The 27,181-nt window shown below is 45.7% G+C and overlaps 1 protein-coding gene across 2 annotated transcripts in view; it reads right to left on the bottom strand.

Annotated features, from left to right (window-relative positions):
• The window catches only part of FANCC (FA complementation group C), a 290,830-nt gene that overhangs the window by 83,887 nt on the left and 179,762 nt on the right, over nucleotides 1-27,181 (bottom strand). For both annotated transcript variants that reach the window (XM_088470282.1, XM_088470283.1), the window contains exon 8: nucleotides 3,003-3,159. In XM_088470282.1, coding sequence (XP_088326408.1) covers nucleotides 3,003-3,159 — 157 coding nt within the window. The remainder of the gene's footprint in view (nucleotides 1-3,002; nucleotides 3,160-27,181) is intronic.

Below are 27,181 nucleotides of genomic sequence, written 5' to 3'. Positions count from 1 at the left end.
GTTCACCACAGAAAAGCACTGAAATGGAAAATATGAAAGTGTACACCAGCTAAAGTACAAGACTGTTCCACATGGACTAAAACAAGTCAGTGCAGCAAAACGTTTGTTAGGATTAAACAATAAAATAAATATTTTGCTATACATAGCACACAGTGAAAAACTATGATACCCTCTTTGATGTACTAACAAATCCTTTGGCTAAGGAAATCACCCATTCAATTTACTTCGTTACTTATTTGAACTTACTATAAATCTGACAATTGTACAGTAGTGGCTTTGCAGCATAGAAAGGCCCAGTATACGTCAAAATACAGGGGTAACACACAACACAACTGGGCCCCATATAAAAATTTGGAGGAGGGCAATGGGATTCCGTGCTATCCCTCCAGAGGATTGCCGTTTGGGGCTCCATCACCAATACAAGCTCAGAAGAGAATCATGGCCTCATGATGAAAATATTGGACGCTCCTCATCGCTGGGCCCTGTAGAGTTTGCACCCCCTGCAGTAATGTTATTTCCTCACTGTCAAGATGTCCCTCCCACCTAGATGGGGGGTAAGACAGGTACCAAAAAATAAGAAAGTAGCCTGAACAGGTTATTGGTCCTCCTGGTACTAGTAGATTAGTTTAAATGTATCTTTAAGTGTATATACTACAATGCAAAGTTTAAAAATGCCAATAAAGTCTGTTGGTTTATTGCATACAGTATAGAATGGACAATTTTAGAGAGAACACCATGACAGCAATGATTGATATTGCTGTTTATGCATAAATATGTACATATTACCAATGTCTCCTATACAGATTTTAATTCTGCTATAGTTCTTGTCTGCTAAACACTGCTTGGAACTCTTCTCATAACTTCCAATATATGGAGGTGAGAACTGTATTTTTAACATTTCCCCAATGTGATAATCTTGCATATACACTTCTTCCAAATGTCCAACAACATTAAAAAATGTTTTTCATAAACCGTGGTTCTTAAAACACTGCTTAAAGAAAGATGATACATAAAACACCAGTTGTGTTGTACACTAGCCAACATTTATGATACACTAAATGTGTGATTCAAGGTAACACATGCAGACAAGAATAATGTTTTGTTTCCTGTTTAAGTTGTTTTTATTTCTTGGAACAGTTAATTAACATACAGATCATGTATAAGTATTTTACACTTTCTCACCTAAGTTAAAGGAAAAAAAAAAAAAAGCGGAACACAGAATACCATTCTCGGATAGTATAAAGCAGGTCAAGTTATTATAGAGGAAACTAAAATACACAGTATCTTTATTTCACAATTTTATAACTTCCCAGAGATTCTAGAGTTTCTATAACTAATTTTGGTTCATTCTCAAGGGACAGGAAACAAAATTAACAACACACCATATAAAATAGGAGTTACTAGACCATCACACTTTAATTACTCTGACAAACCAAGTATAATACAGTGAATATCAGGTTTCTTCTCCATGAAAGAACATAGGTAAAAAAAAAAAATTGTACTTTGCAGTTTGCAGATAGTCCTGTGAAACTTATCATAGATGTATAACTACAGTATTGATAAATTATACACAAGTATATTGTATTGTGTAAGTGTAACCACCATATGTCTTACAACAATCACTACAATACATTATAATTTACTCAAGAATGCTTGACTCGCGTTCCTACAACATAATATTAATGTAACAATATATGGTTCACGTAGAGGCTATTAACACTGATCACTATATTTTTGGTTCATATTGAACCTCAATAATGTGTAGATTATATTTTAGAAACATAGCTGCCATAAAACATCCCTTGAATGTCCAACACTCCGTTCCCATCTGAAGGAATAGGACTGGTGTTACTAGTAGACAAAAAAAATGTAAGTTGCATAGAATGCCAAGGTTTAGGAGGTGTCTACAACACCTGTAAAGGTGTGTTATTTTTCTACTGTGGCTACATCTGAATTACAGTAAAAACATTTGCATTGTCTGTGAGGAAGAGAGGGGTGTGGTTAATTATGTCCGGTCATCTCACCTGTGGGACAGAGTAGTGAGATAAAACATAACGCTGCTACTCTCGGTTCCAGTGATAGGCCGGGAGCACGGATCGCAGGCTAAGAGCAGAGACCAGCATTACTGCTATCATGCACACTCATATAATAAGAAACACATGCTTGCACACAAACATGGCCATTCATTTACACTGACGCCAGACAGCTCAATTTTGTTAGCTATGTTTAATTTTATATATGACTAACATTTGCAGAAAGTAGATTAGTATGATAGTACAAATTACCATACATGGTTATTTCTTAGGGGTGTAAAAATATGAGGTCTGGCTAAAAATGGGGCTCAATCAAGCAAGATATTAAGAGAGAAACAGAAAAGTGGATATTATGAATTGAATTCATGGGAGAGTTATGCTGGGTAAACACTGGCATATCTTGTGTGCATCACCCAGTGTGTACCAGGAATATGTCTGTGGACGACATCGTTCACAGGCATATTGCGTCGGCTGTGCTGCACAGCTGATGGCATATATATCTCAAGATATATTGGCTCATCGCACTGTGTGTCAGACGAATGCCCGTACATATGCTGCAGAGGCCTAAGGGAGGGGGGCACGATGCGACTGCCGCCCAGCGGATGGTTGTTCAGTGTGTATGAACAACCATCGTCTGCAGATGTATCGGTTAGGTCAAGACTGCATTGCCTTGTTAACTACTTCATCTATTAAATTAAAAGACCACCTCTTCTTACGACCCCATCTAGATTTTCCAATTATACTGCCCACATTACTGAATTAAGCTGGGGGGGGAAATCTGTGTATGATTGTGACTTTGCATATTATCAAGAGACAATTTTAAACATGAAACTGAGTCTTACAAAACAATATATGTGGGGAAAAAAGGTATGCTTTTTATTGTATACATTAATGACAATCATGCAAATAATCTTTAAATCATTTCATGAAAACATAAACTACTGCGAGCTGTGAGACTGAAGCACTTACCAAGAATGAATCTTTTATAATCTGTTCCATTTCGTTCAATGATTTGCTTTGGAGGGCAATTAATGTTTGAAATAGATCCAACACAGCTTTTTCGAGGCTTGGCAAATGACGAAGCCACAGGCTTAATACTGCTGATTCACTTAGCACAATCTTCTTCCTTCATTTGTAAGAAAAACACAAACCAATTTAAAACTAATCATTTCTTGTGATGGACAACATTACAAATGAAGAAAGACATTTCCAGCCTGTTACTGTATATGCTTTATGTGACATCAAAAACACATCTCCAGGGACCTTCAGAAGACAGATATGCACTTTACCCCCTCTTTAAATAATGTATTAGATTTTTTTTTTTTAAATAGATCAACAAAATGGCTTTTATCGCTGTAGCTGTACACAACACGATTTTACAGGTTATTCAAACTCCATGCTCTTAAAGGACAACACCATATAAAAGGATTATATGCAATATACTAGTACTCAATTGCTGTTAACAGCTATGCAGGTTCAGTCTTAATAAGAAAACTGGTAACAACCCTTCCCTCACATTTACATGCCTCTAAACTGTAAAACTGTTCTGCATGCTCCTTTTTGCTTTCACTTCTATACCTGCAACTATAAAGAGTGATTTCAGAACTGCCACTCATCAGGATGGTCAAACTCCTGACATAAGCTGGGTACACACTATACAATGTGTTGTGCCACCATGGTAACTGTGACCACTCTGCATGACCATCATGCAGTGTGTACACACATTTCAGAATTTTTTTTAGTGATCTTCCCACATAGAGCTGCCCCTCTTGCCCATGGCCTGGATGTGTTTTTTGGGCCAGAAGCACAGATCCATAAGAAAAAAAACTTTCAGGGCCCCACTGCACCACAGAAATAAAATAATATCTTTGAAAAAGTAAAGTAGAATATTTTCATTGTTCAACTCAATCTTGGGGATTGAAAACATGGGCCGGGATTGGTTTCCCTTTTCCCAATTTAGTTTCTCAACAGAAGCAACGCTTATCAAATACAGTCAACTAGCTGATGTACCTGGTAGACCTTACATATTTTCATTTCCTTCATACCATTTTAACTTAACTTATGTGTTTATTTTATTTTATGCCTCTGGTGTAAATGAGTGTGCTAGTATCAAGATTAATTTTTTTTTTTGTGCAAACTATTTTTATTGGCATTAAGAGCAAAAAAAACCCCAAATACATTTGTTCAAAGGCGTGTTGGTTGGAACATGTCAAGGAGGTACTCACAGGAGCTTGTGTAGTTGTGGGGCATGATGGAGAACTACTTCCAGTTGTCCACCACATGCTTCACAATTAGTTTACGCACCTCCCTAGCCATACAGCTGAGTGTCATACAGTGGCGGAACTCCCGGAGACAATGGAGTCATTTGCCGCCGGGTTCCAGCCCTTAAGGGGGCACCTGGCTCCATTGTCCCCCGGGCCGTTCCGGGCACTGCTATGGAGAAGGAGCGCCACTGATCGGCGCTCCACCTCCGGCGATGTCACTATGGGGGGTGCGGTCGCACCTCCTATTTGCCGGGCGCCCGTTGAGTGTAGCGGTAGCCGGAGGAACGGAGCTCACTCCTGAGGGGCCTGCATAAGGGAGACCACTACTGGGGGAAATGCATAGGGGGGCATAGTACAAGGGTGCACTACTGGGCCACTGCATAAGGGGCACTGTATAAGGGTGCACTACTGGGAGTACTGTATAAGGGGCAATACTACATGGGGCATTGCTACTGGGTACATTGCATAAGGGGCACTACTACAATGGGCACTGCAAGAGGGGCACTACTACTGGGGGCATTAAGGTGCATATGGAATGGAAAGGAATGTTCCCAGAGTGACAAGAAAGTGTCATGTTTACACGCCCCATTTTTCAGTGGCCACGTCCCTTGTGGCATGTGACCACGCCCACTTTTCAGCACACACACATGGGGGGGGCGCTCCGTTTTTATCATGCCCTGGGCTCCAAATACCCTAGTTACGCCACTGCTCTATGACCTCCCAATCCTTTTACCTAGGGTTGCAAGGAGAGCAATGGTGTGCTAATCAGAAGAAATGATGGGGGCGCCAATGGGCCAACACAACGCTGGCCGCATCATGAAGCCTCATTACTGCATGGCCGTACAACACACAGGAGTATGCACCCGCTCACCAACCTCACAGCCAATTACACAGCAAAGCTTCTGATGGGGTATGCCAAACAGAGAGAGCTTGATGCACCCCATCAGGAGCTGCACCGTGTGATTGGCTGTGAGGTCGATGGGTAGGTGCATGCCACTGTGTGCTGTACGGTGATGCAATAATGAGGCTACATGATGCAGCCAGCTACTGCATGTGTTATGAATGGGGGTGATCTGATGCCATAATTTTTTGTATGTTCTGCCGTGGAAACAGTCCCTGGCAGTATATTACAAACTATGCTGAAAAAACACCACTAATCCTGCCAAGCTGGTGCCCTCTAACAGCTTGGGGCATGAGGTACATGTTACGCCCCTGGTCACAATCATCTAATGCAGGCCAGGCCAACCTGTGGCTCTCCAGCTGTTGAGAAACTATAAGTCCCAGCATGCCTTACCGCAGTTTTGCTGTTAGAGAATGCGCAAGCTGTAGCAGGGAATTATGGGACTTGTAGTTTCACAACAGCTGGAGAGCCACAGGTTGGCCAGGCCTGATCTAATGGATCAAGGACCTCATTCAGAGGCGGTTGTAAGATGCAAGCGGTCGCTCTGAATGAGGGCGGCCGCTTGCATCTTGTAGTGCCACCTCTTGGTTGATCGCTAAGCTGTGGGTTACCACCCACAGCTCTAGCGACCGACAAGGGTGATGGTCGCAATGGTCAAGACCATCGCGACCATCGGGGCTTACGACGAGACCCTAAGGTTGGGCCTCGGCACTCGTAAGCCCCAGGGAGCTTCATTCCCACTGACATCATTGATGATGTCAGTGGGACCGCCCCCAAAAGGCAAGCGTTCCAGCGGGAACGCCTCCGTTTGGGCAGGCACGCCCCCTGCCTGCCTCCCAAACGGAGCGAGCTGTCACTCACCATCGACAGCTCGCCCCGTCTGCTGCGAGACCCCTAGCGACGGAGCGCCCATTGCTAGCCGGGTCTCGCGCATGCGCACGACGGAGCCGGCTCCGTCGTGCGCATGCCAAGTGGGGCAACTTCGACCTGGTTGCGAGCGCTCGGCCACTGTCGTGGATTGTTTAGAGTGCATTAAGAGGGGTGCCTCCTCGGGACCTACGCACACATTGAAAAAGTGTAGTAATCACTTTGCTCAACATTTTATAAAAAACAAACAAACTGAAGTCTGAACATGTATAACTTGCAATTCCAAACAATCCAGAAAACGTTAGGATTGGCATCCCTAATTTTTATTCATGTAAGGACAGTTTAAAGAGCATGGCTAGATAAGCAGTCCTATGCTCCACAGCTCCTATCATTTCCTGTTTGCTGCCAGTATCTTGAACATTAAGGGTCCATCCACTAGCAGACCTCAAAATGACTGCACGATTACGACATTGTAATTGTGCAGTCGTGTGCCAGCCTGTGATAAGCCTTCACTGAAGGACCAGTCGTTCAGTGTAGGCACATCAATCATCTACAAACATGCTGAACCTGACGTTATCGTCAGGTTGTCCAGCATGTTCGCAAGATGATAGATGTCTAAACGACCAGCGGGCACGCGCATCGCTGGTCGTTTTAGACATTTTTGAAACAATCTGCAAACAATTTTCAAATGATCGAACGATAAAGATATCGTTCAATCGCTCAATTAAATTGTCTAGTGGATGGGCACCATTAGGTTGAATTCAACAAACAGTTCTTGCTAGAAAATTATATAATATTTGATCTATGCTTATTTCTTTAGCCTACAAAGGTAATTGTTTTAGACAGTAAGTAGTGATTATGCCACTAGATGGCAATAGTAGAACACACACTAAAATTAATGTTTAATAAAAAAAGCTTCCTATTGTTATGCTTTATAAATTAATTTGATCATAATTGAACCAGCCTCTCCATTCTTTCCTAGTCCGAGCTTGGAATCTTACATACACCGATTTCTGGGCCTGATTCAGACCCATTTGCTAAGCTGCGAATGCACGCTATGGGCGATTATCGCACATCTGCGCATGCATCAAAGTATGCATGCGCGAACCAGTCACTGCAGCCGGGAATCGTGCGCTTGTAGTACACAGACTGGACGCTACTTTGAGTGACAGATAGCGCCGTTTATGGGTGGTGACAGGGGGAGTGGATGTGCGAACACAGGCGTGTCAGAGCATCAAAACGGAGTTTAATGGGTGTGCATAATTAGCAAAGTAGCATTACTGAACACGTCACTTGGTTGCATTTTAGCCTGAACTGATCACAGTGCTTGCAGTGGGGTAGGGTCTACCTCAAGTGCTGCGTGGGGTAGGGTCTACCTCAAGTGCTGCGTGCAGCTCCGATGGGTCTCGATGTTCCCGATTAATCACACACTTCCTTGAGATGACGTGTGCTAAGAGAGAAAGGTGGGTGGCTTTATACTCCTGCGTACGCTCACTGCCGTCGCTCTCTAAGACATAGAGGGCGTCCTTAAGCCAGACAGTGCAATCGCGGGATTTGCATTCCCGGACCCTTTTGGCAGCGAGAGAGCGCAGCTTAGTGACCGAATCAGGCCCTCTGTTCACTTTATTTGCTTTAGTTTGTATTTTACTGGCACCACTGACTCTAAGTAAGGTAGTGGAAATAGCAGACAAAAGCCACCAAGGTAACCAAATAGGATTTGGTTTCCAGAACTGGGTACACACTAGACAATATGTCGCCTGATCCGGTGGATCGGGCCGACATATCGACCACATCAGCAAGTGTGTATGCACAATGACCGACCATAAGCGCTCCCGCAGGGTCGTTCATCGCATTGACAGATCGAGCCTTCATGCTGCTCAATCTGTCAATATGATGAATGACCCCATGCTTGTGGAGGCGGCTAGTGAATGACATATGACATATTGGAACTCATTCAGAGTCGGTCGAAGCGGCCGCACGGTCGTACGGGAAAAGGGGCCGGATATTCAAATGATTCCCTCGCAAGTTGCGTCCCTAAGTTCGGATCGGTAGCTGGTCGGAATTCAAAAATATACGCCCCCTTCTCGTACGCATTGCACGTCATCTACCGGGCATATAAGGATTAATCGAGACCATCGGGAACTATCGAAACTGGTCGTAGAGCTTATGGTTGACCATACCCTCTCTTAAGCTCTACGATCATGTCAGTGTAAAAACCTCCCATGTCACATGTGCCATGACGCTACTTTGTGGGTGGTAACAGGGGAAGGTGCATAATTAACAAACGCCTCATTCTGTCACTCAAACTACCGACCTGGCTGTGTTCAAGGAGAGAGAAATTTCTGATCGTAGCGGCTAGTTTGCGCACGCACATTGCGAACTTTACACATGCGCAGTATAGCGAACATCGGTGGCGTACGACCGTGCGGCCGCAACGACCGACTCTGAATGAGGTCCATTGTGTGGTCATTCACCAAATCATGCTGTGTCAAGCGACTGCACGATAAGTTGCTCATCGCATTGTGAGTTGGCCAGGTACACACATCGGCTAGAGTGTACCCGGAATAAGCTTCAAATCTCCACATAACATTACAAAGTATCATCCTAATAGCAAACTTCAGTCCTTTCCCCCTAAGGCCCGTATTCAATTAGAAGCGAAAAGCCGAGATCCACAAAAAAGTACTGCCGATTGTGACTTTTCACCTGTCGGAAAAGTATTGCCTTATTCAATTCCATCCGCTTTTTGCGTACGTGGAAAGTCAATGCAATGTAATATGCGAAAAAGATTTGCCTCTTAATAGGTGGAGAAAAGAAGTACAACATTTTTGTTTTGGGGTGCAAAGGTGGGGAAACCACTCAGAACCCTTGGGACAGCCCCCAATGGACAACTGCGTCAAAAAAATCATAAAAAGCCTTAAGTGCGAAAAAGTGCAAAGTGGGGGGACAAGTTTGCAAATCAGCGAAATAAGGTTCTTGGGGTGCACTAAACAGGGGTCAAGTGTTTTGGGGATTGCAAGGGCATTTTTGGGGGTGGAATTTAATTTGATCAATTCACTTTAGAGACATTAAAAGACGCTTACACCCATTTTCAGGTACCTCAAATTTGACAGAGGACTACTTATTTTCACCAAAAAAATACTGCTTTATGCCATTCTTCACCACTTGTGCAAAGACGCTATTTAGTGGCAAATGTGCGAACTTAAGTACCCTAAACAGTTTTATTAGGGCTAATCGGGCACTACTACATTGATCCCCAATGTTTCTGCCGCTTATTGGGGGTTCAGGCTGATTTCCCTGATTCTGACACTACTTTTCGACTGTTCTGACTAGGCTTGTCTCAGTTTTCGCGTCCTTTGGAATTGAATACGGCGAACAGCGGGGGTGCGCACGATAAGTTTCCGCAGCTAAAATATGCGATGTAGGCGAAAGTGCAGCATGCAAAACTTTATCGTGAGTGTGAAACTAATTGAATACGGGCCTAAGTCTGATAATAATAGGATAAACCTTTCTCCGCAGGTCATGTACTGGCTGTGAACATTTCCTTGTTCTTCTCATATGAATGAGCACAGAGGTCGCATGTCAACTGCAAACACAAATCTACAAATTAATGAATGCACATTTTTCAAATACAACTGCAAATCTTCACACAATCAGGTTACATTTGTCTCAATTCATTAGATTACATGACTACATTGGTCACTTCACTTTGACCTGTACAATACATGTAGATCACACTTCTCAGGGTCAAGCTGAGGATTTCTACATAGGGGTTTCCAAATTGCTTGATTTCAGAGTGAGTGTAGCCAGCCCATAAAGACAGCATAATTAGTACATAGTAAGCTATAGTGTCTGCCTCATACAAAGTGCAGTGTATGTAATTTTTGAGATAATTACAGGGAAAGCTGGTAGAGGTGGCAGTAGGGCCAGGCCAACTAAGCAAAAAAGAAAAAAACACAACTGGGCGCCATTCCACAATCCAAGACCTTTGCTTTGTGGAGCATTGGTGCAAGTCCAGGAGTCAAAGGTGAGTGCCAGAAGAACCTAGCACTGGCCCTGGACATATATGTACACATTGGTCTCCTTACACACTGTACAGCATACTGTATGTAATACAGTATTAATAATTAACACTATAGATGGTCTAAGTTAGTGGTCCTAAACACAGTCCCCAGGTTGGCTCAACAGTAATGTTTACCAAATCTCCTAGTTGGCTGCACAGATGTAACCATTACTGGCTGTCACATTTTAAGAGGTCTACAGGTGGTGCTAATTATTTAATTTGAGATACTAAGATCTGTAAAACATGCCCTGATAGAGGTCCCAAAAGAATTTGATTGGGAAACACTGGAGTATAGTAGGATGCCTGTTTCTTCTCTCTGGTCTGGTGAACTGAATACGTGCCCAGATACACACACAAACACAGACACACACACAACTTAGAAGGAGCTCTAGTAAAATTGTTGTAATGTCTGGAGCTGTTGGCTGGGGCGGTGATGGTGGTAGAGTTTTCCGGGCCACTGGGAACCCCCCTCCCCCACATTTGCCTATGCTTCATGTGTTATTAATGTCTTGATCGTGGCCCTCTATTTTTGCCTATTTGTGTGCATATTCTAAATCAATAGCTTATAAGCAGAAATGGGCGAGGCTGACCTCCATCTCATATGATGTCAGAGGCAATCCAGATGTAAAAATTGGCACCGACATGAGCACTCTTTTGCAAATTACCTCCTGTTTTCCTAAAAACATCCTTTTTATTACACTTGTTGTGAAGCAACATAGATTTTCCTGTTTATCAGTATCAATCCATGATCCAACCTATCATATGAAACCTGCAAAGTTTTCTAACTAACCTGGGAGAAAGAGTAGTTATGTAGTACATAACTGCTATGTGCAAGGGAAGACACTATCAGTAACAAGAAGTGGCCAGGTCGCTGCCTTCCAAAAGGTGTTCAGATTCCTCTACTGAAATACTGAGTACAGCTGTTAGCATTGTGATGACTATCTAGTTTCATTCTTTTCTTTTTTATTAACTGCTGCTTTCAAAGGCTATATATGAGCAAACCTATAAATTTGTGATACTTATCAAATGCCACAATTTAAAGCCAGGCGAAATTGGAGGTTTCAGAGATCTTATTTGTAGCCCATCTTTTTGAAGATTAATAGAAACATTTTGTGTATTCTGTATCACGTTTATAAATTTTATTTAAAATGTAGAAATTTTTCAAAGCTATTCCACAGAAGGGCTGCCCACTTCATCTTCTGTATATTTGCCTTAAGATTAAGCCCAATTACTCATTGGGGTAAAATCAGGTTCTAGGGAACCCAAAATCTGAAGATGTACTCACACAACTTTGTCATGCCCAATGATTTCACACAATCTTTCTATTCATATAGCTCTCATGAGATTAAATCAGTTCTGATAAACTAAAGATTCTCTAATCCTAATAAACATCTGCATCTTACAAATTGCCGGAAATGAAAAGGAGAGTTATGGTAAAAGTTACCTTTGTTAACTCTCTTTCTTCGAAGACCAATAGGGTCCACAGGGAGACATTGGGGGTGTAGGTGGGACCTGGAGGACCGGAAACCAACAGCAAAGCTTTTCAATCCCAGAATGCTCTGGTCTTTCCCCCTATACCCCGCCCACAGCCTGAGGGCACATCAGTTTTGTTAACAAGCCCAAGACAGGAGCAGGATAGGAGAGAAGGAAGACTGGTACACTGAGGAATCACACAGAAAGGAAACAAGTGACCAGGAGAAGAAACCCATAGAAGCTAGAAGCGTCAGGGCGGATGCCCTGAGGACCCTATGCACTTCAAAGAAAGAGTTAACGAAAGTAAGTTTTACCATAACTCTCCTTTTCTTCTTCAGGGTCCATAGGGCTCCACAGGGAGACATTGGGGATATCCCAAAACAGTTGTTCAAGGGCGGGAACGTCCTGAACTGATAGGAGGAACCCAACGCTTGAAGGAAGCGTCTTGAGAGGCAAATGTATCAAATACATACAACCTAAAGAAAGGTGCGGACAGAAGACCAGGTGGCCGCCTTGCATAGCTGATTAGCTGAGGTGCCACGCCGGGCTGCCAATGAGGGAACAACAGAGCGAGTAGAATGAGCAGATACTGAAGCTGGCACAGGAAGGCTAGTCTGCGTGTAAGCCTGTGAAATAGTCATGTGAATCCATCTGGCCAGAGTCTGTTTGTTAGCTGGCCATCCCTTCTTGTGGAATCCATATAGGACAAAGAGGTGGTCCAATTTCCTGATGGAAGTAGTGCGGTCCACATAGATCTTCGGAGCACAGACCACACTTGCCGAGAGGTCTGGTGAATGAAATGCCAGAACCATAATTTCCTCATTCATTTGGAAGCAAGAAACCACCTTGGGAAGGAAACCTGGGCGTGTATGAAGAACGACCCTTTCCTGATGAAATATTAAAAAGGGGGAGAGACATGAAAGAGTCCTTAAATCCGATACCCTATGGGCAGATGCTACAGGCAGAAGAAACAGAGTCTTCCCAGTGAGCCACTTGATATCCACTGATTCCAAGGGTTCGAATGAAGGTTCCTGAAATTCTTGAAGCACCACTGACAAATCCCATGGAGCCACAGGAGGGACAAAGGGAGGTTAGTATACGTAGAACACCTTGCATGAAGGTGTGAACATCCAGTATAGTAGCAATTCTGCGCTGAAACCAGATAGACAAAGCAGAGACCTGCACTTTCAGAGATGCTAGGCGGAGGCCTAGATCCAGTCCAACCTGAAGAAAGGCAAGAATTCGAGAAACCTTAAAGACTTACGAGTCATAGTTTCTTGGAGTACACCATTGGAAATATATATGCCATATTTTGTGGTAAATCCTGGCTGAGGCCGGTTTACGTGCGTGAGAGCATGGTCTGGACCATAGAGCAGTAGAAACCCTTAGCGTTAGGAGGGAATTCTCAAGAGCCAAGACGTTAAAGACAGATGAGCTAGGTCCGGATGTATAGATGGACCCTGAGACAACAGGTCTACTCATAGAGGAAGTTGAAGAGGAACGTCTATGGAGAGCCTTTGACGGTCGGAGTACAAATGACGTCTGGGCCAAGCCGGAGCTATGAACAGCACTGTGCTCCCCTCCTGTCTGAACTTTCAAAGTAGGGATATTGGAGGGAAGAGATATGCCAAATGGAAGTTCCATATTACCGACAATGAGTCTATGAGAGGATTTAATGCATCGGGGTCCTGTGTTTTGGCTCCATAAATTGGAAGTTTGTTGTAGTGTCCTGAGGTCATGAGATCCACTTCCGGAAGACCCCATTTGTCCACTAGAAGCTGAAAGACTTCTGGATGTAGAGACCATTCTCCTGCATGCACGTTGTGACGGTTGAGGAAATCCGCTTCCCAATCGAGAATTCCGGGATGAACACTGCGGAGCTGGCTGGGAAATTGCGTTCGGCCTATGTGAGAATGCGGGACACTTCTGTCATTGCTAACTGACTTCGAGTGCCCCCTTGGTGATTGAGGTAGGCCACAGCCGTGGCATTGTCGGACTGCACTTGTACTGGCCTGTTTTTCAGAATATTTTGAGCCAGAGTGAGAGCTCTGTAGATGGATCGAAGTTCCAGGATGTTGATTGGTAACACTGCCTCGACTGGGGACCGCAGGCCCTGGAAGGAGTGGTGGCCGGTTACTGCGCCCCACCCTCGGAGGCTTGCGTCCATGGTGAGGAGAGCCCAGTCCGGGATCCAAAAGAGACGACCCTTGTTCAAACCGGAAGTCTGCAACCACCAGGCTAGGGACAGGTTCATCGCTTGCGATTTAAGCAGATGGGATAGCCTGGTACACCTGGAGAGGATCAGGTGTTGTAGGGGCCTGGAGTAAACCTGGATGAACTCCATCATGTCGAAGGTGGACACCATTGATCCCAAGGCCTGCATTGCAGAGTGAATTGACACTCGTCGATTGTGAAGCAGTCTGTGTAGTCTGTGCTGGATTACTGAAATCTTGTCCGCCGTTAAAAAGATTCTCTGAACTCTAGAGTCCAGAAGGGCTCCCAAATGTACCATCCTTTGAGAGGGTGTTAGGGAAGATTTTTTCCAGTTGATCAGCCAACCGTGCATTTGAAGAAAGGCAATGGTTACCTGTAGATGGCGGTGAAGAGTCTCTGGGGAGCTGGCCAACAGCAAGAGATCATCCAAGTATGGGAGCAGTCTGATCCCTTGACGAAGAAGAGAGGCCGCCATAACTGTCATGATCTTGGTAAAGACCGGGGGGGCTGTTGAAAGGCCGAACGGCAGAGCCTGAAATTGGTAATGTTGCTGTAGTATAGTAAACCGGAGATATTGTTGATGAGAAGGCGCTATAGGTACAAGTAGGTAAGTGTCCTGAATGTCTAGACATACCATAAAGTTCCCAGGCTGCATAAGTAGGATAATAGAAAGGAGGGTTTCCATACAAAACCTGGGCACCCTGATAAATTTGTTCAGAGATTTGAGGTTGAGGAAAGGCTGATGAGACCCAGATTGAAGACGTCGGCCTCCCACCCTGGGTGTCCCCGCCTCAACAGGCTCTAGGCTTGTCCTCAGACTTGGCAGGTGGACGTCTAGTAGCCCAGCCCTGTTTGGCCCTAGGCTTGGAGGCCTTGGCTGATGTCTGCTGTCATAGAAAGGACTGACCCTTGGCTTTTCCTTGAGGGCGAAAGGACCGAAAGGATGATGTCCGAGACTTCGTATTATATGCAGAGGGCAGGAAGGCCGTCTTGTTAGCTGCCAAAGTAGTCACAATTTTTTATCCAATTCTGGACCAAATAGGATGTCTCCTGCATAAGGCAGAGACTCCAGAGCCCATTTTGATTCTGAATGCTTTCCAGGAACGTAGCCAAAGAATACGACGGGCCATTACCGAAGTGGCATATATCCTGGAGGTCAGGAGAGCCGTACCCATAGCTGCTTCTCCTAAATAAGAGGTTGCATCTCTAATGTGAGACATATAGGACAGCTGTTCCCACGAAGCATCAGGGGGATAAGTCTCTTCTAGGGCCTCTGCCCAACTCTCAATGGCTTTTGCTATCCAGACCGTAGCCCTAGCAGGACGAGTAATAGCTCCTGTAAGAGACTATATAGATTTATGACAAGCTTCTATACGTCTAACTGTAGTCTCCTTCAAGGACGTCTTACATGAGAATCCACTGCTGGGAGAACTTCCCATTTAGCACAATCAGTAGCTGGAAAAGGGTAAAAGGAACTGAACAGTTTTGGAATTTGAAACCTTTTACCGGGCATATTCCAAGCTTCACTCATGTGATCAGATAGCTGGTTAGAGTAAGGAAATTCTGGTAAAACAACCTTTTGTCGCTTAAAGAGTGCGTGTTTTTTCTTAGGAGCAGGTACATCCTCTTCTATTTATAGAATAGTTTTAACAGCTCTCACAAGAGCAGGTATATTTCGTTTCTCCTGAGACGGAGTCAAGAGTGAGAGAGATCTGCGTCTTCTGCCTCCTCAGATGATATCTCAGAATCAGATAACCGTGTTGATTGGGAAGATATCATAGTACGTTTAGTAGGTAAAAGCTTTTCTTTTTGCAGCATTTGCTGAAAAACCGTAGCGGTATTAGCCAAACTTTGTACTGAGGTAGAGTACGTCTACCCATGGGGAAGGCAAAGAATTTGCAGGGAGTGCCTGCTGTGGCCATCCCATAGGGACATCAGAGTAGGAGCAGCAGCATTAGGCTGCTTGTTATTCTTTCCTCTGCCACAAGAACAAAATATACAGTATGATACAATGCAGTGAACACCCTGGATAATATGGCACAGTGTAGCGTGCAACCGCATTATAAAGTATGTGATTGCACTCACAAGTATCTGGGAAATGTGAGGTACAATGAACCCCTTTATACCTTAGTATGTCAGGGTATAGTAGAATAAAGAGAACGGTATTAGCTGTACAGTATAGAAAGTAGAGATTAGCGCTAGCACAAGTCACATACAAATGTAGAAAAACATTACATGTTTACAATGGGCACTGAAATTAACTACACAGACCACAGTGGCTGGTAGGATATAGCGCTGTATGACCTGGCCCGTGGGTGAGCTATACGGGGAGACTGGACCCAGCGTTCCCGGAGACCTGCTTGCAGAAAATGGCTACCACACGTCTCTGGGGGGGCGGAGGGTGAGGGAGGAGCAGCCCAGGGAACAAAAAGACCCCAGTGAAATGGCGCCCTGTGCTGAGGGAGGAGCTGCAGGGAGAGAGCCTTCTCCCCTTGCTGACATTAACCACCAGGTCCCCTGGCCTCCTTACATACTGTATGCCCTGCGCCAGTATGTTATATGCCTTGGTGGTCTAGTGGAGTCGTGGGCGCACCAGTGTCCACATCAGCGCCTCTGGCCTGTCTCCTGAGACCGGAGGCAAGACTGCGCAACAATGCAGATCCCCGCTAAAGGGGTTCCACCTTACCTGTCCCCTGAATTCTGGGCTGCAGTCAGGGGTCCGAGGAGCCTGCTAGCTAGTCCTCATCGGAGCCCTGTCGGGAGTACCTAGCACAGGCTTGCATTCACGGTACCTCGCAGGGGTGATGGGGCGGCATCACAGACGTCCGGAGGACAGTCTGGTGTTGCTCGCCCGTTATGGTAAAAGGAAAAAGTAAATGAAATCATAAAATTAAAGCTTGGGCTGCTTAATACAGCCCCGTTATAATGGTGGTCCAGCTCCTGCCGGACACCAACGAAACTGAAGAGCCCTCAGACTGTGGGCGGGGTATAGGGGAAAAGACCGCAGCATCCTGGGATTGAAAAGCTTTGCGGTTGGTGTCCAGTCCTCCAGGTCCCACCTACACCCCCAATGTCTCCATGTGGAGCCTAATGGACACTGAAGAAATTTACTTTTAAGTGCCAGCTGCCTAAGCTTAAATACCTCAGTAAAAATTACCACCAAACACCACATGTGGACCTACTTCTTTTGTTCCAAAATGTTCTGAAACACACCAACAAATCCACGAGGCATAACTGTAATTCAGCAATCAGCTCAATTGTATGTCAGCAACGGGATGGGTACTCAATCCCTGCACTAATAATGCCGGTGGTCAGATTCCTGGCAGCGTAATTCTGACGGTGGAAATCCTAACGCATGCAGGTAAGTATTCTAACCCTTTCCCTTACCCACCATTCCCGTAGACTAACCCTCACTCTCCGTTGCCTAACCCTCCCCCCCTAGTGCCTAACCTTAAACCTAACTCTAATACTCACCATCTGGATCACAGACGTTGGGATTCTGGAGCCGGGATTCTGGGGGCCGGGACTCTGTCCACCGGCATTGTCTGCGCTGGGATAGTGACTACATCCCGTCAGCAATGCATAAATACAGTATTGACATCTCTTTAATTCAGGGGCTCCCAAACTTTCTTGAATCACGGCGCCCTAGAGAATAAGCATTTTTTTCATGGCACCCGTAGGCCAAAAGTTTTTTATTAATACAGCAAAAAATTATTAAATTAAGTAAATTATGCTTAGCTGTCATACTTAGGTTTAGTTATGTGGTGCAGGACAGGGGTGTGCTTATCCACATATTTTATGATTGGGAGCCACCAGGAATGCTCTTGCCTATCAAATTGCCAAATCAAATTAAAATATTTTGATTTGGCAATGAACTACAAACTGGCATCCCTGCAAGTACTTTGTGGCAGCCAGTTTGGGAACCACTGCTTTAATTAAATATAGATGTGTCCTGCTACATCTTTGCTGCGTATGCAGCTAATCGAGCGAGGCGTGTGCCCGCATGCGGATAGGCGCACTGCATTCGCACCCACGCCACCATAGGAATGCATGGTGTGATCGCAGTGCGTGCCGTAGCGCATGCTGCTGCGGGTAATCACATGGCGCGATGTGTGCGCACGTTTGTAGCGCGATCGGCAAAGATGTAGCAGGACACATATGTATGCCACTTTTCTTGCACATTGTAGCTAGAATCCAACCTTTTATTAAAGAAGCACATCTTTGCTTAATTTACAGCCAACAAATAACTGCTGACTCCAGCATAAATTGCCAATACACCTAATTTACATCCTTGCGCATACATGGCTAATATACTAATTTATATATGTGTGGCGCGACTTGTAGCGCATGGAGGATAGATGTATGTGGGCACATCTGTACATTGCTAGCAAATACATCTGAATATCATTGTTTTGGGACTTTGCAACAAAATTGATTTTGACATAAAAATTGATTTATTTTGCTACCAATATTGGAAATAAACTGTTATTTCCCAATTGTCTTGCATCCTCTTTACTATTCACTTTACACATAATACACAGACATCTAGGTAACTATTGGTAATGCATTGACACTAATCCCTTTGTAAGAATCCTGTTATTAGCTGCACTGTTGTGCTACAGTATAGGTCACTACTGTAGGTGTCTGTTTTTTGCAGGTTCCTGGAGTGGGATCGGTATGAAATACCTCCGGATTCGAACACCGGCAGTGAAGATCCCGACAGGTAAGTATTTTCTATATGCACTAACCTAACCCCCCTAACCCTCCCTTAGGGATGCCTAATCCCCCTGTAAGTGCCTAAACCTAACTCCCCCTTCCCCGCAGCCTAAACATAAGTCTCTTGGGGGGCCTAACCCTAACCTCCCCCCCAGGGGTGCCTAACCCCCCCCTTCCCCTAGCCTAACCCTCCCGGGGGTGTGCCTAACCCTAAGTTTCCCCCGGGAGCCCTTAACCTAACCCTCCCCCCTGTGGCCACCCGGCTTACCTTTGATAGGTATGCTGGGCATCAGGCTCCCAGAGTAGGTAAAATGACAGGCGTCGGGATTTCAACGCCTATCATTAAACCCCTGCCAGGATTAGACAGTCGGTAACCCGGCGGTCGGCATTTCAACCGTTGGGTTCATGACTGCATCTCCCTGGAGTTTGTAGAATATCATTTATTGTTCATTATGTATAATTTACAAGCGTTTTTATTTGAATACACTATTCAATGTTTTGTTAACAATGTTTAGTTATTATTGTAGCCTAATTTAAAATAAAATACTGTTTTGAGCGATAACTGAACAATTTCACATTTCTATATTCCAAAAACTGGTGCATTAGTTGTTAATATGCATGATTTTAATTTGTAAATTTGAGGCATAAAATACTGTCAATTTTATGCAACATTTCAATATTCCCTTCAGCCCTACTATACTGTACATCTTCTGGCTGTGTGACACTCATGCACAAACCTGCTGTGGTGGCATGCTACACACAGTAATACCGCTTCCCCTGGTGGGTTCTGGATGACTCTAGATCAGGGGAGCAGGACATGCCCCTTGTGTCATGCTACGCGCCATGTTTTTATTTTACTAATCTCCCTGAAATTATGTTTCAAAAGTTGGCAAATACTTTATGGCACAATTTCAACATATTGAAAGTTATTTTACTTTGGTCCTTTCTCTACGCTTCAGTGCCACTGCAGACAGTGTAAATAAAGAAGTGTGAAGCCAAAGAGCCAATTTATTATTCAAAATGATTTCCTTCTTTGTGTTCTTTATTTAGAATGTAAAGGGAGAAAAAAAAGCAACTCTACAAACAGGCCCTTTCAGGTATACATGAATGAACAATATTACACTGAGGATGTTAACACAAACTGAATGCTAAATGTTCAATTATTGCATACATTAGTGAGTGAAAACTGAATACATTCTAATTACATTTTATTTGGGCATTTGAGCTGGCGAAATCTATTTTGGTGATGCAAATTATACTTTAAACTGGTATATTTAACTTAGCTTTTATACTGTGGTCTGCATGCTTTGGTGAGCAAGTGCGTATCATATTCACTGCACCAATGTAACCTTGAGAGTGTAAGCCAATGCTCTTAGGACCACCCAGTTGCTTACATTGTACGTAACTCTGTGGAATGTGCTGTAAATATAATGTATACAAGGCCTCATCTATGTGACAAACAACATTTTCTCACACAACATGGAAAACCTCACCATCTAGACAGAATAGCACAATATAAACAAGGGAGCGGTCAAAGTAAATCAAATGTAAAGCAGACATGAAATGTTTTTTTAACATTTCATCTGGGGCATACCACAACACAAACTCATTGTGCCAAATATATATCATATAACACCAAATATGCTCACACATTTACTATGACAGATTAAAATAATAACAAGTCACACATTGTGGGCATGAACACATCTTGTGAATGCTCTTGGGAGAAGTAGCAGTATTTTCAATACATATAGGTGATATATTCTTCTCTAGAGGTAACTACTGGGCAAATGAGGAAAGTGTGGATGTGTAAACTTCTTGCTACATACCAGTATGATGGCTGCTAAAATCATTCAGGAGCCAGTTTAGGATGAGGAAAGGAACTTTATATAACACTAGCCTCCAGCCCTGGCTTCGCATGGGAGCAATTTTGAATTTACGCAATAGTCTTTTTAATAATCGAGGTCTTATAAGATTGCCTCCTGAAGTGACACGAAAAAGGGCCATATAAAGTTGTCCATGAGAAAAACAGTCTCCACTTAGATCACCCCCAGCCACGTTGAGTGTCTGTCCCTGGGCTTTATTGTCCTGCCAAAGCAGACTCTTACCGGGAATTGGACCGGTTTGAAATGAAAGAATCGTTTTTCACATAAATAAAATAGGAACGGTAAAAAGAGGGAGAAACTGACATTTTGTATCAGTAAACAGGGTTTACATCAATTTTTCTTGAGAAACCGAATAATACGTATCAACCTCTACATGGTATAAAAAAAAGTACAAAGCTGTGATACATCTTTATCGGTTTAGGTACCGTAAGCGAAGCGAGCACTCGGACATCTGTTTTTTCATTGAATTGCTTCACTAAAATCATCACTGCTCAAGCTCCCTTTTGTCATACATTAATGTTTTAGCCAGCTAAACCTTCCTCAACAAATGCACTATAGAATAGTGACAACTGCATCAAAATCCGTTCAGTGGTTCAATAGATTAGCCCGACACACAGACAGACGCCTACCAGGGACTTTATTATTATACATGAGATTGAAAGCTAAGTGTCTTTTCCATAATCTGGAACACCATGCATATAATATAATTACACTAAAAGCCCATTTCACATCGCAAACACGGGTCGGACCTGGGTCAGGGCCTTTCACATCGCCACAATAACCCGGGTTATTGCAGATTTGGTGCCTTTTAACTCAACCCGGGTTGCTCATGTTAAAACAGTGTGATGTAATTTTTAATGGATTTTATTGGCTCACAATTATGATGACGATTTCAGTAAAGAAAAAGGAGGGGCTGGGGAATGCTTCTAGTGCAGCAATCATGGCCGACAGAGCACATGTCACAGATGCAGCCCACATTTTGCTGATGTTGTGATAAGTTATCGCATCCTTGACAGTGCCAGTTATCTGTTTACATATTTCTTCCTCACCCCTGATCCGCAGCAACTCCATTACTTCTTCATCACTCCAGTTTGCAAGGATTCCTCCAGTGAAAGTAAAGTACAGTATAGTACACTGTGCTGTGTGTATATAGCTTATTATTAGCTGCCTTTTCCCCAAAGTGTGCAGTGCAGGACAGTAATGTAAATACAGAGACATGTGCTCTGTGTGCAGGCTGGTCAGCTGACTGGAAAAAGCCAATCAGCACTATTTTCTCTGACCCGGGTCGAATATCCCGGGTCTGTACCATTTAAGAGCCAAATAACCCAGGTCCGACCCTTCTTTTAACCCGAGTTGAAATGCCGGGTCGGTCGACCCGGGTTATTCATTTTGGTGCATTTAAAAATCACATCGACCCGGCAATAACCCAGGAATAACACGGGTTATTTTGGCGATGTGAAAGGGGTAAAAAAAAGTAAACAATCTTTCCCAACACTATAGCTGGGCACACATTAGACTATGTGTAATGCAATGTCGTCATCGATTTCCCTTGAACTCCTTGACAAACGATATAGTGCATACACACTGTGCAATTTTACAAACGATTAAACGATATATCGTGAGTCGTTTGGTCGTTAACTATACATTGTTTGCTTTCTAAACACCTAACGACCATTTTAAAGATTTCGTGGAAAATTAAAATAGGGGGCTGTACTTTCTAGAGGGTGTATAATCAGGCGCAATTTTAGCTCTGTGCAGTTCTGCTGTGTGACTAGTGAGGCTTAGGGGTAAATTTACTAAAGTGAGAATTTTAGAAGTGGAGATGTTCCCCATAGCAACAAATCAGATACTAGCTATTATCTTCTAGAAGGTGCAAGTTAAATGTTAAGTAGAATCTGATTGGTTGCTATGGGGAACATCTCCACTTCTAAAAGCTCTCACTGTAGTAAATACACCCCTTAGTGTATTCCTGTTGAACGCTGTGCATTGCTTTACTGCTCTGCTTTGTTTTGCCTGGCTAAGCAAAGTGCTTCTCTACTACATTCTCTTGTTATGGATCCTATTTGCTATAAAGTTATGGCATCATACGCTGCAAGGGTCAGCACTGTCATTGGGGGTCAGCAGCATAATAAAAACATTGGTGGTCAGCGGATTACAATAGAGGGTTGCAGGCTATAGAGGGGTGCAAGCATACATACCGATGCTCAAAAAGAACGAATCGTAATGACAATCACATGCAGACGCTTGCTCCAGATCACTCCTCCGACGAAGCTGGCACAAAATGGAGGAGGGGAGTGTCCGGGAAGTGTCTTTCAGGTGACGTCCACTTCGGCCAGGTAGGAACGACATATCGTTCGGTAGAGCGTACATACTGAACGATTTGCTGCCCATCCCCGCCCAGAAACGGCAGCACACTGTCAATCACTGGGTCCTCCACTGGCACAGAACAGCTACAATCGGAGATGGGCATAAACCATTGGGTTAGCATACATCTCTGAATTAGCCCTTCAACACGGGGTATTGAAATGAGGACTCCGGACAGGCAGGTACTTGGTAAAGCAGTGTCTTTTTAATGGTAGAAGACACTGCACCTTAGCATACGTGAGCATAGGCCTGGACACACACAGGCACATAACAGAAAATAATATGAGATATGGTAAGAACTTACCCTTGTTATCTCTATTTCTACGAAGTCCATAGGGTTCCACAGGATACCTTGGGTATAGGTGTGACGTCAGTCGCAGGGCACCAAAGAGTTAAGCTTTCAGCCTCCCAGGATGCACTAGGTCCCCCTCCTATACCCCGCCCCCGGGCCAAGGCACCTCAGTTAGTTACCAAGCCATAGGCCGGAGGAGGAGAAGGAAGAGAGAGAACAAAGATCTGGACACATACAAGAATCACATTCTCACCAGAGGGAGACGGAAAACCGGTGACCAGAGCAAAGCCCATCTGCAGCACAGGTGCGACAGGGCGGGAGTCCTGTGGAACCCTATGGACTTCGTAGAAATAGAGATAACAAGGGTAAGTTCTTACCATATCTCATATTTTCTACTTCAGGGTCCATAGGGTATCCACAGGATACCTTGGGGATGTCCCAAAGCAGTATCCTTTAAGGGTGGGGACGCTCCTGTGCAGAAAGGAGAATCCGCCGCCCGAAGGAAGCATCCTGAGAGGCGAAGGTGTCAAACCTGTAATACCTCACGAAGGTATGGACAGAAGACCACGTAGCAGCCTTGCAGATCTGAACTGCCGAGGCACCACGTCGAGCTGCCCACGAAGGACCCACAGACCTAGTGGAATGAGCCTTCAGAGAAGGAGGGACCGGTAGGCCTTCATGAAGATAAGCTTCAGAAATAGCCATACGGATCCAGGCTGCCAAAGTTTGCTTTGAAGCAGGCCAACCCTTTTTACGGAAGCCAAAGAGGACAAACAAAGCGTCCGACTTCCTAAACGAAGAAGTGCGGTCAACATAAGTCCTTAAGGCCCGCACAACATCCAAAGAGGCCTCACCCACGGAAAGACCCGGTGAGTTAAAGGCCGGAACAACTATTTCCTCGTTAATATGAAACTGGGAAACAACTTTGGGAAGAAACTCGGGCCGAGTGCGGAGCACTGCCCTGTTCCCATAAAAAAACAAGAAAGGGGGTCTACAAGAAAGAGCCCCTAACTCAGAAACACGTCTGGCCGAAGCAATGGCCAGAAGGAAAACAGTCTTAGCTGTTAGCCATTTAAGATCCACTGAGCCCAGTGGTTCAAACGGCGGTCCTTGGAGAGCCCTCAGGACCACAGCCAAATCCCAAGGCGCCACAGGTGGAACAAAGGGCGGCTGAATGCGGAGAACACCCTGCATAAAGGTGCGCACATCCGGGATTGTAGCAATCCTACGGTGAAACCAGACAGATAGGGCCGAAACCTGTACCTTCAAAGAAGCAAGGCGAAGCCCATGATCTAGTCCCGCTTGCAGGAAGGCGAGAATCCGAGACAGACGAAACTCCCGCGGTGCATAACCTCTCGGTCGACACCACTGGAAGAACGTATGCCACACGCGATGGTATATCCTCGCGGAAGACGGTTTCCGAGCTCGCAACATGGTACGCACCACAGAGCTGGAAAACCCCCGGGACCTCAGCATGGCCGTCTCAACAGCCACGCCGTCAAAGACAGCCGAGTCAGGTCCGGGTGAAGGCAAGGACCCTGAGACAGAAGGTCCGGTCGTAGCGGCAACCGCAGAGGAATGTCCACGGACAGACCCTGAAGGTCTGAGAACCAGTGCCGTCTGGGCCACGCGGGAGCTATCAACAGGAGCGTCCCTCCTTCCTGTTTGAATTTCCGGATTACCCGTGGAAGAAGGGAGACCGGAGGGAACAGGTATGCGAACCGGAACGTCCACCGGACGGACAGAGCATCCACCAGAGACGCCCCTTCGTCTCTTGTGCGAGACCCGTACACCGGCAACTTGTTGTTGTGCCGGGACGCCATGAGGTCGATTTCTGGAAGACCCCACCTGTCCACCAGTAGTTGAAAAACGTCTGGGTGCAGGGACCATTCCCCCGGATGAACGTCCTGGCGACTTAGAAAGTCCGCCTCCCAATTGAGCACTCCCGGGATGAAGACCGCTGATATGGCCGGAAGATTGCGCTCCGCCCAAACCAGGATCCGAGAGACCTCTACGAGAGCCGCCCGACTGCGAGTTCCTCCTTGCCTGTTTATGTAGGCCACGGTGGTAGCGTTGTCCGACTGGACCTGCACCGGGCGACCCTGGAGAAACCGCTGTGCCTGCTGGAGAGCATTGAAGACCGCACGGAGTTCCAAGATATTTATTGGAAGCTCCGCTTCTGTCGGCGTCCACCTGCCCTGGAACAAGTGTGGACCCGAAACTGCTCCCCAGCCCCGAAGACTGGCGTCCGTTGTCAACAGGACCCAATTTGGAACCCAGAACGGACGTCCCTTGTTGAGGTGGGTCGTCTGTAACCACCACGTAAGGGACAGGCGAACCTCCTGGGTGAGCACAATCGTCTGGGACTTCAGAGACTGAGTCAGCCCGTTCCACTTGGACAGGATCAGGTGCTGCAGAGGTCTGGAGTGAAACTGGGCGTATTCCACCATGTCGAACACCGACACCATGGAGCCCAGTAACCTCATCGCGGAGTGTAAGGACACCCGGCGGCTGTGCAGACAACTGCGCACCCTTGACTGTAAAGCAGAGATCTTGTCCTCCGTCACGAAGATCCTTTGCTGTCCCGAGTCCAATAAGGCTCCAAGATGCAGAATCCTCCGAGACGGGATTAGAGTGGACTTCTGCCAGTTGATTAGCCAGCCGTGCCGTTGCAGCAGTGCAATGGTCAGGTCCAAGTGGCGTAACAGGAGCTCTGGAGATCCTGCCACCAATAACAGGTCGTCCAAATACGGCAACATGCGGACTCCCTGCAGCCGCAGAGAAGCCGCCATGACCGCCATCACCTTGGTGAAAACACGTGGTGCTGTTGCCAGGCCAAAAGGTAACGCCCGAAACTGGAAGTGGTCGCTGCTGATTGCGAACCTGAGGAACTGTTGATGGCGCCAAAGAATAGGGACATGCAGGTAAGCGTCCTGTATGTCCAATGACACCAAGTAGTCCCCAGGTTCCAGCGCCAGAATGATGGACCGTAGGGTCTCCATCCGAAACTTCGGGACCCGCAAAGACTTGTTGAGTGCTTTGAGGTTGAGAATCGGACGATATGACCCATTGGGTTTCTGTACCAAAAATAGATTTGAATAGAAACCCTGGCCCCTCTGGGAGAATGGAACCGCCACTATAACTCCAGCCTGGAGCATAGTGTGCAATACCTTCCGCAGCTCCGTAGCCTTGTTCCGGTCTGATGGGAGACCCGTGGTGAAGAAGCGAGCCGGGGGTCTGTGCCGGAAGGAGAGGGCGTATCCGTGAGAAACCACCTCCAGAACCCAAGTGTCTGTCGTAGTGGTCGACCAACACTGGGCGAACTGTAGCAGGCGGCCTCCCACCCTGGGATCCCCCAAAGGGAGGCCCGGACCGTCAGGCCGCAGGCTTGTCATCTGGCTTGGGGGCCGGACGTCTGGTACTCCATGCCTGCTTCCGGGGCTTGACCGATTTCTTAGGGCCAGCCTGTCGAGGAAACGACTGTGGTTTGGGCCTGCCCTGGGCCCTAGATGACCGAAAGGACGATGGTCCCGAACCAGAAGGAGCAGCGGCCGACGGGAGACAGGCAGATTTGGCTGCCGCCAGCGTGGCCACAATCTTATCCAGATCCGGACCGAAGAGAACTTCTCCGGTAAACGGCAACGCTTCCAGACCTTTCTTGGAATCTGCGTCCGCCTTCCAGGATCGCAGCCACAAGGTGCGACGAGCAGCTACCGCTGCTGAAGAAATTCTAGACACCAGAGTACTAATGTCTAGAGCCGCCTCGTTGATGTAGGTGGCCGAATCACGGAGATTGCCAATCAACTCCGCCTGATCGTCCGGACAGTCGGATTCAAAAGAAGCCTCTAATGAATCCGCCCAGCGCTCCATCGCTCTGGCAACCCAGCAAATGGCCATAGCCGGCCGTGCTGCCCCCCCTGCAAGGGAATAAGCGGACTTCAGGCAGATTTCTACCTTGCGGTCCGTAGCATCCTTAAGGGAGGACATGGATGGCATCGGCAATGTGGCACTACGGACAAGACGGGTCACGTGAGAATCCACCTGTGGAGGGGATTCCCACTTCGCAAAATAATTATCCGCGAACGGATAAGCCACCGCCAGGCGTCTCTGC

The sequence above is a fragment of the Taudactylus pleione genome, unplaced genomic scaffold (genome assembly GCF_031769625.1).
Source record: "Taudactylus pleione unplaced genomic scaffold, aTauple2 ptg000095l, whole genome shotgun sequence".
Taxonomy (NCBI): domain Eukaryota; kingdom Metazoa; phylum Chordata; class Amphibia; order Anura; family Myobatrachidae; genus Taudactylus; species Taudactylus pleione.
This window is presented reverse-complemented; position numbering and strand designations above follow the sequence as displayed.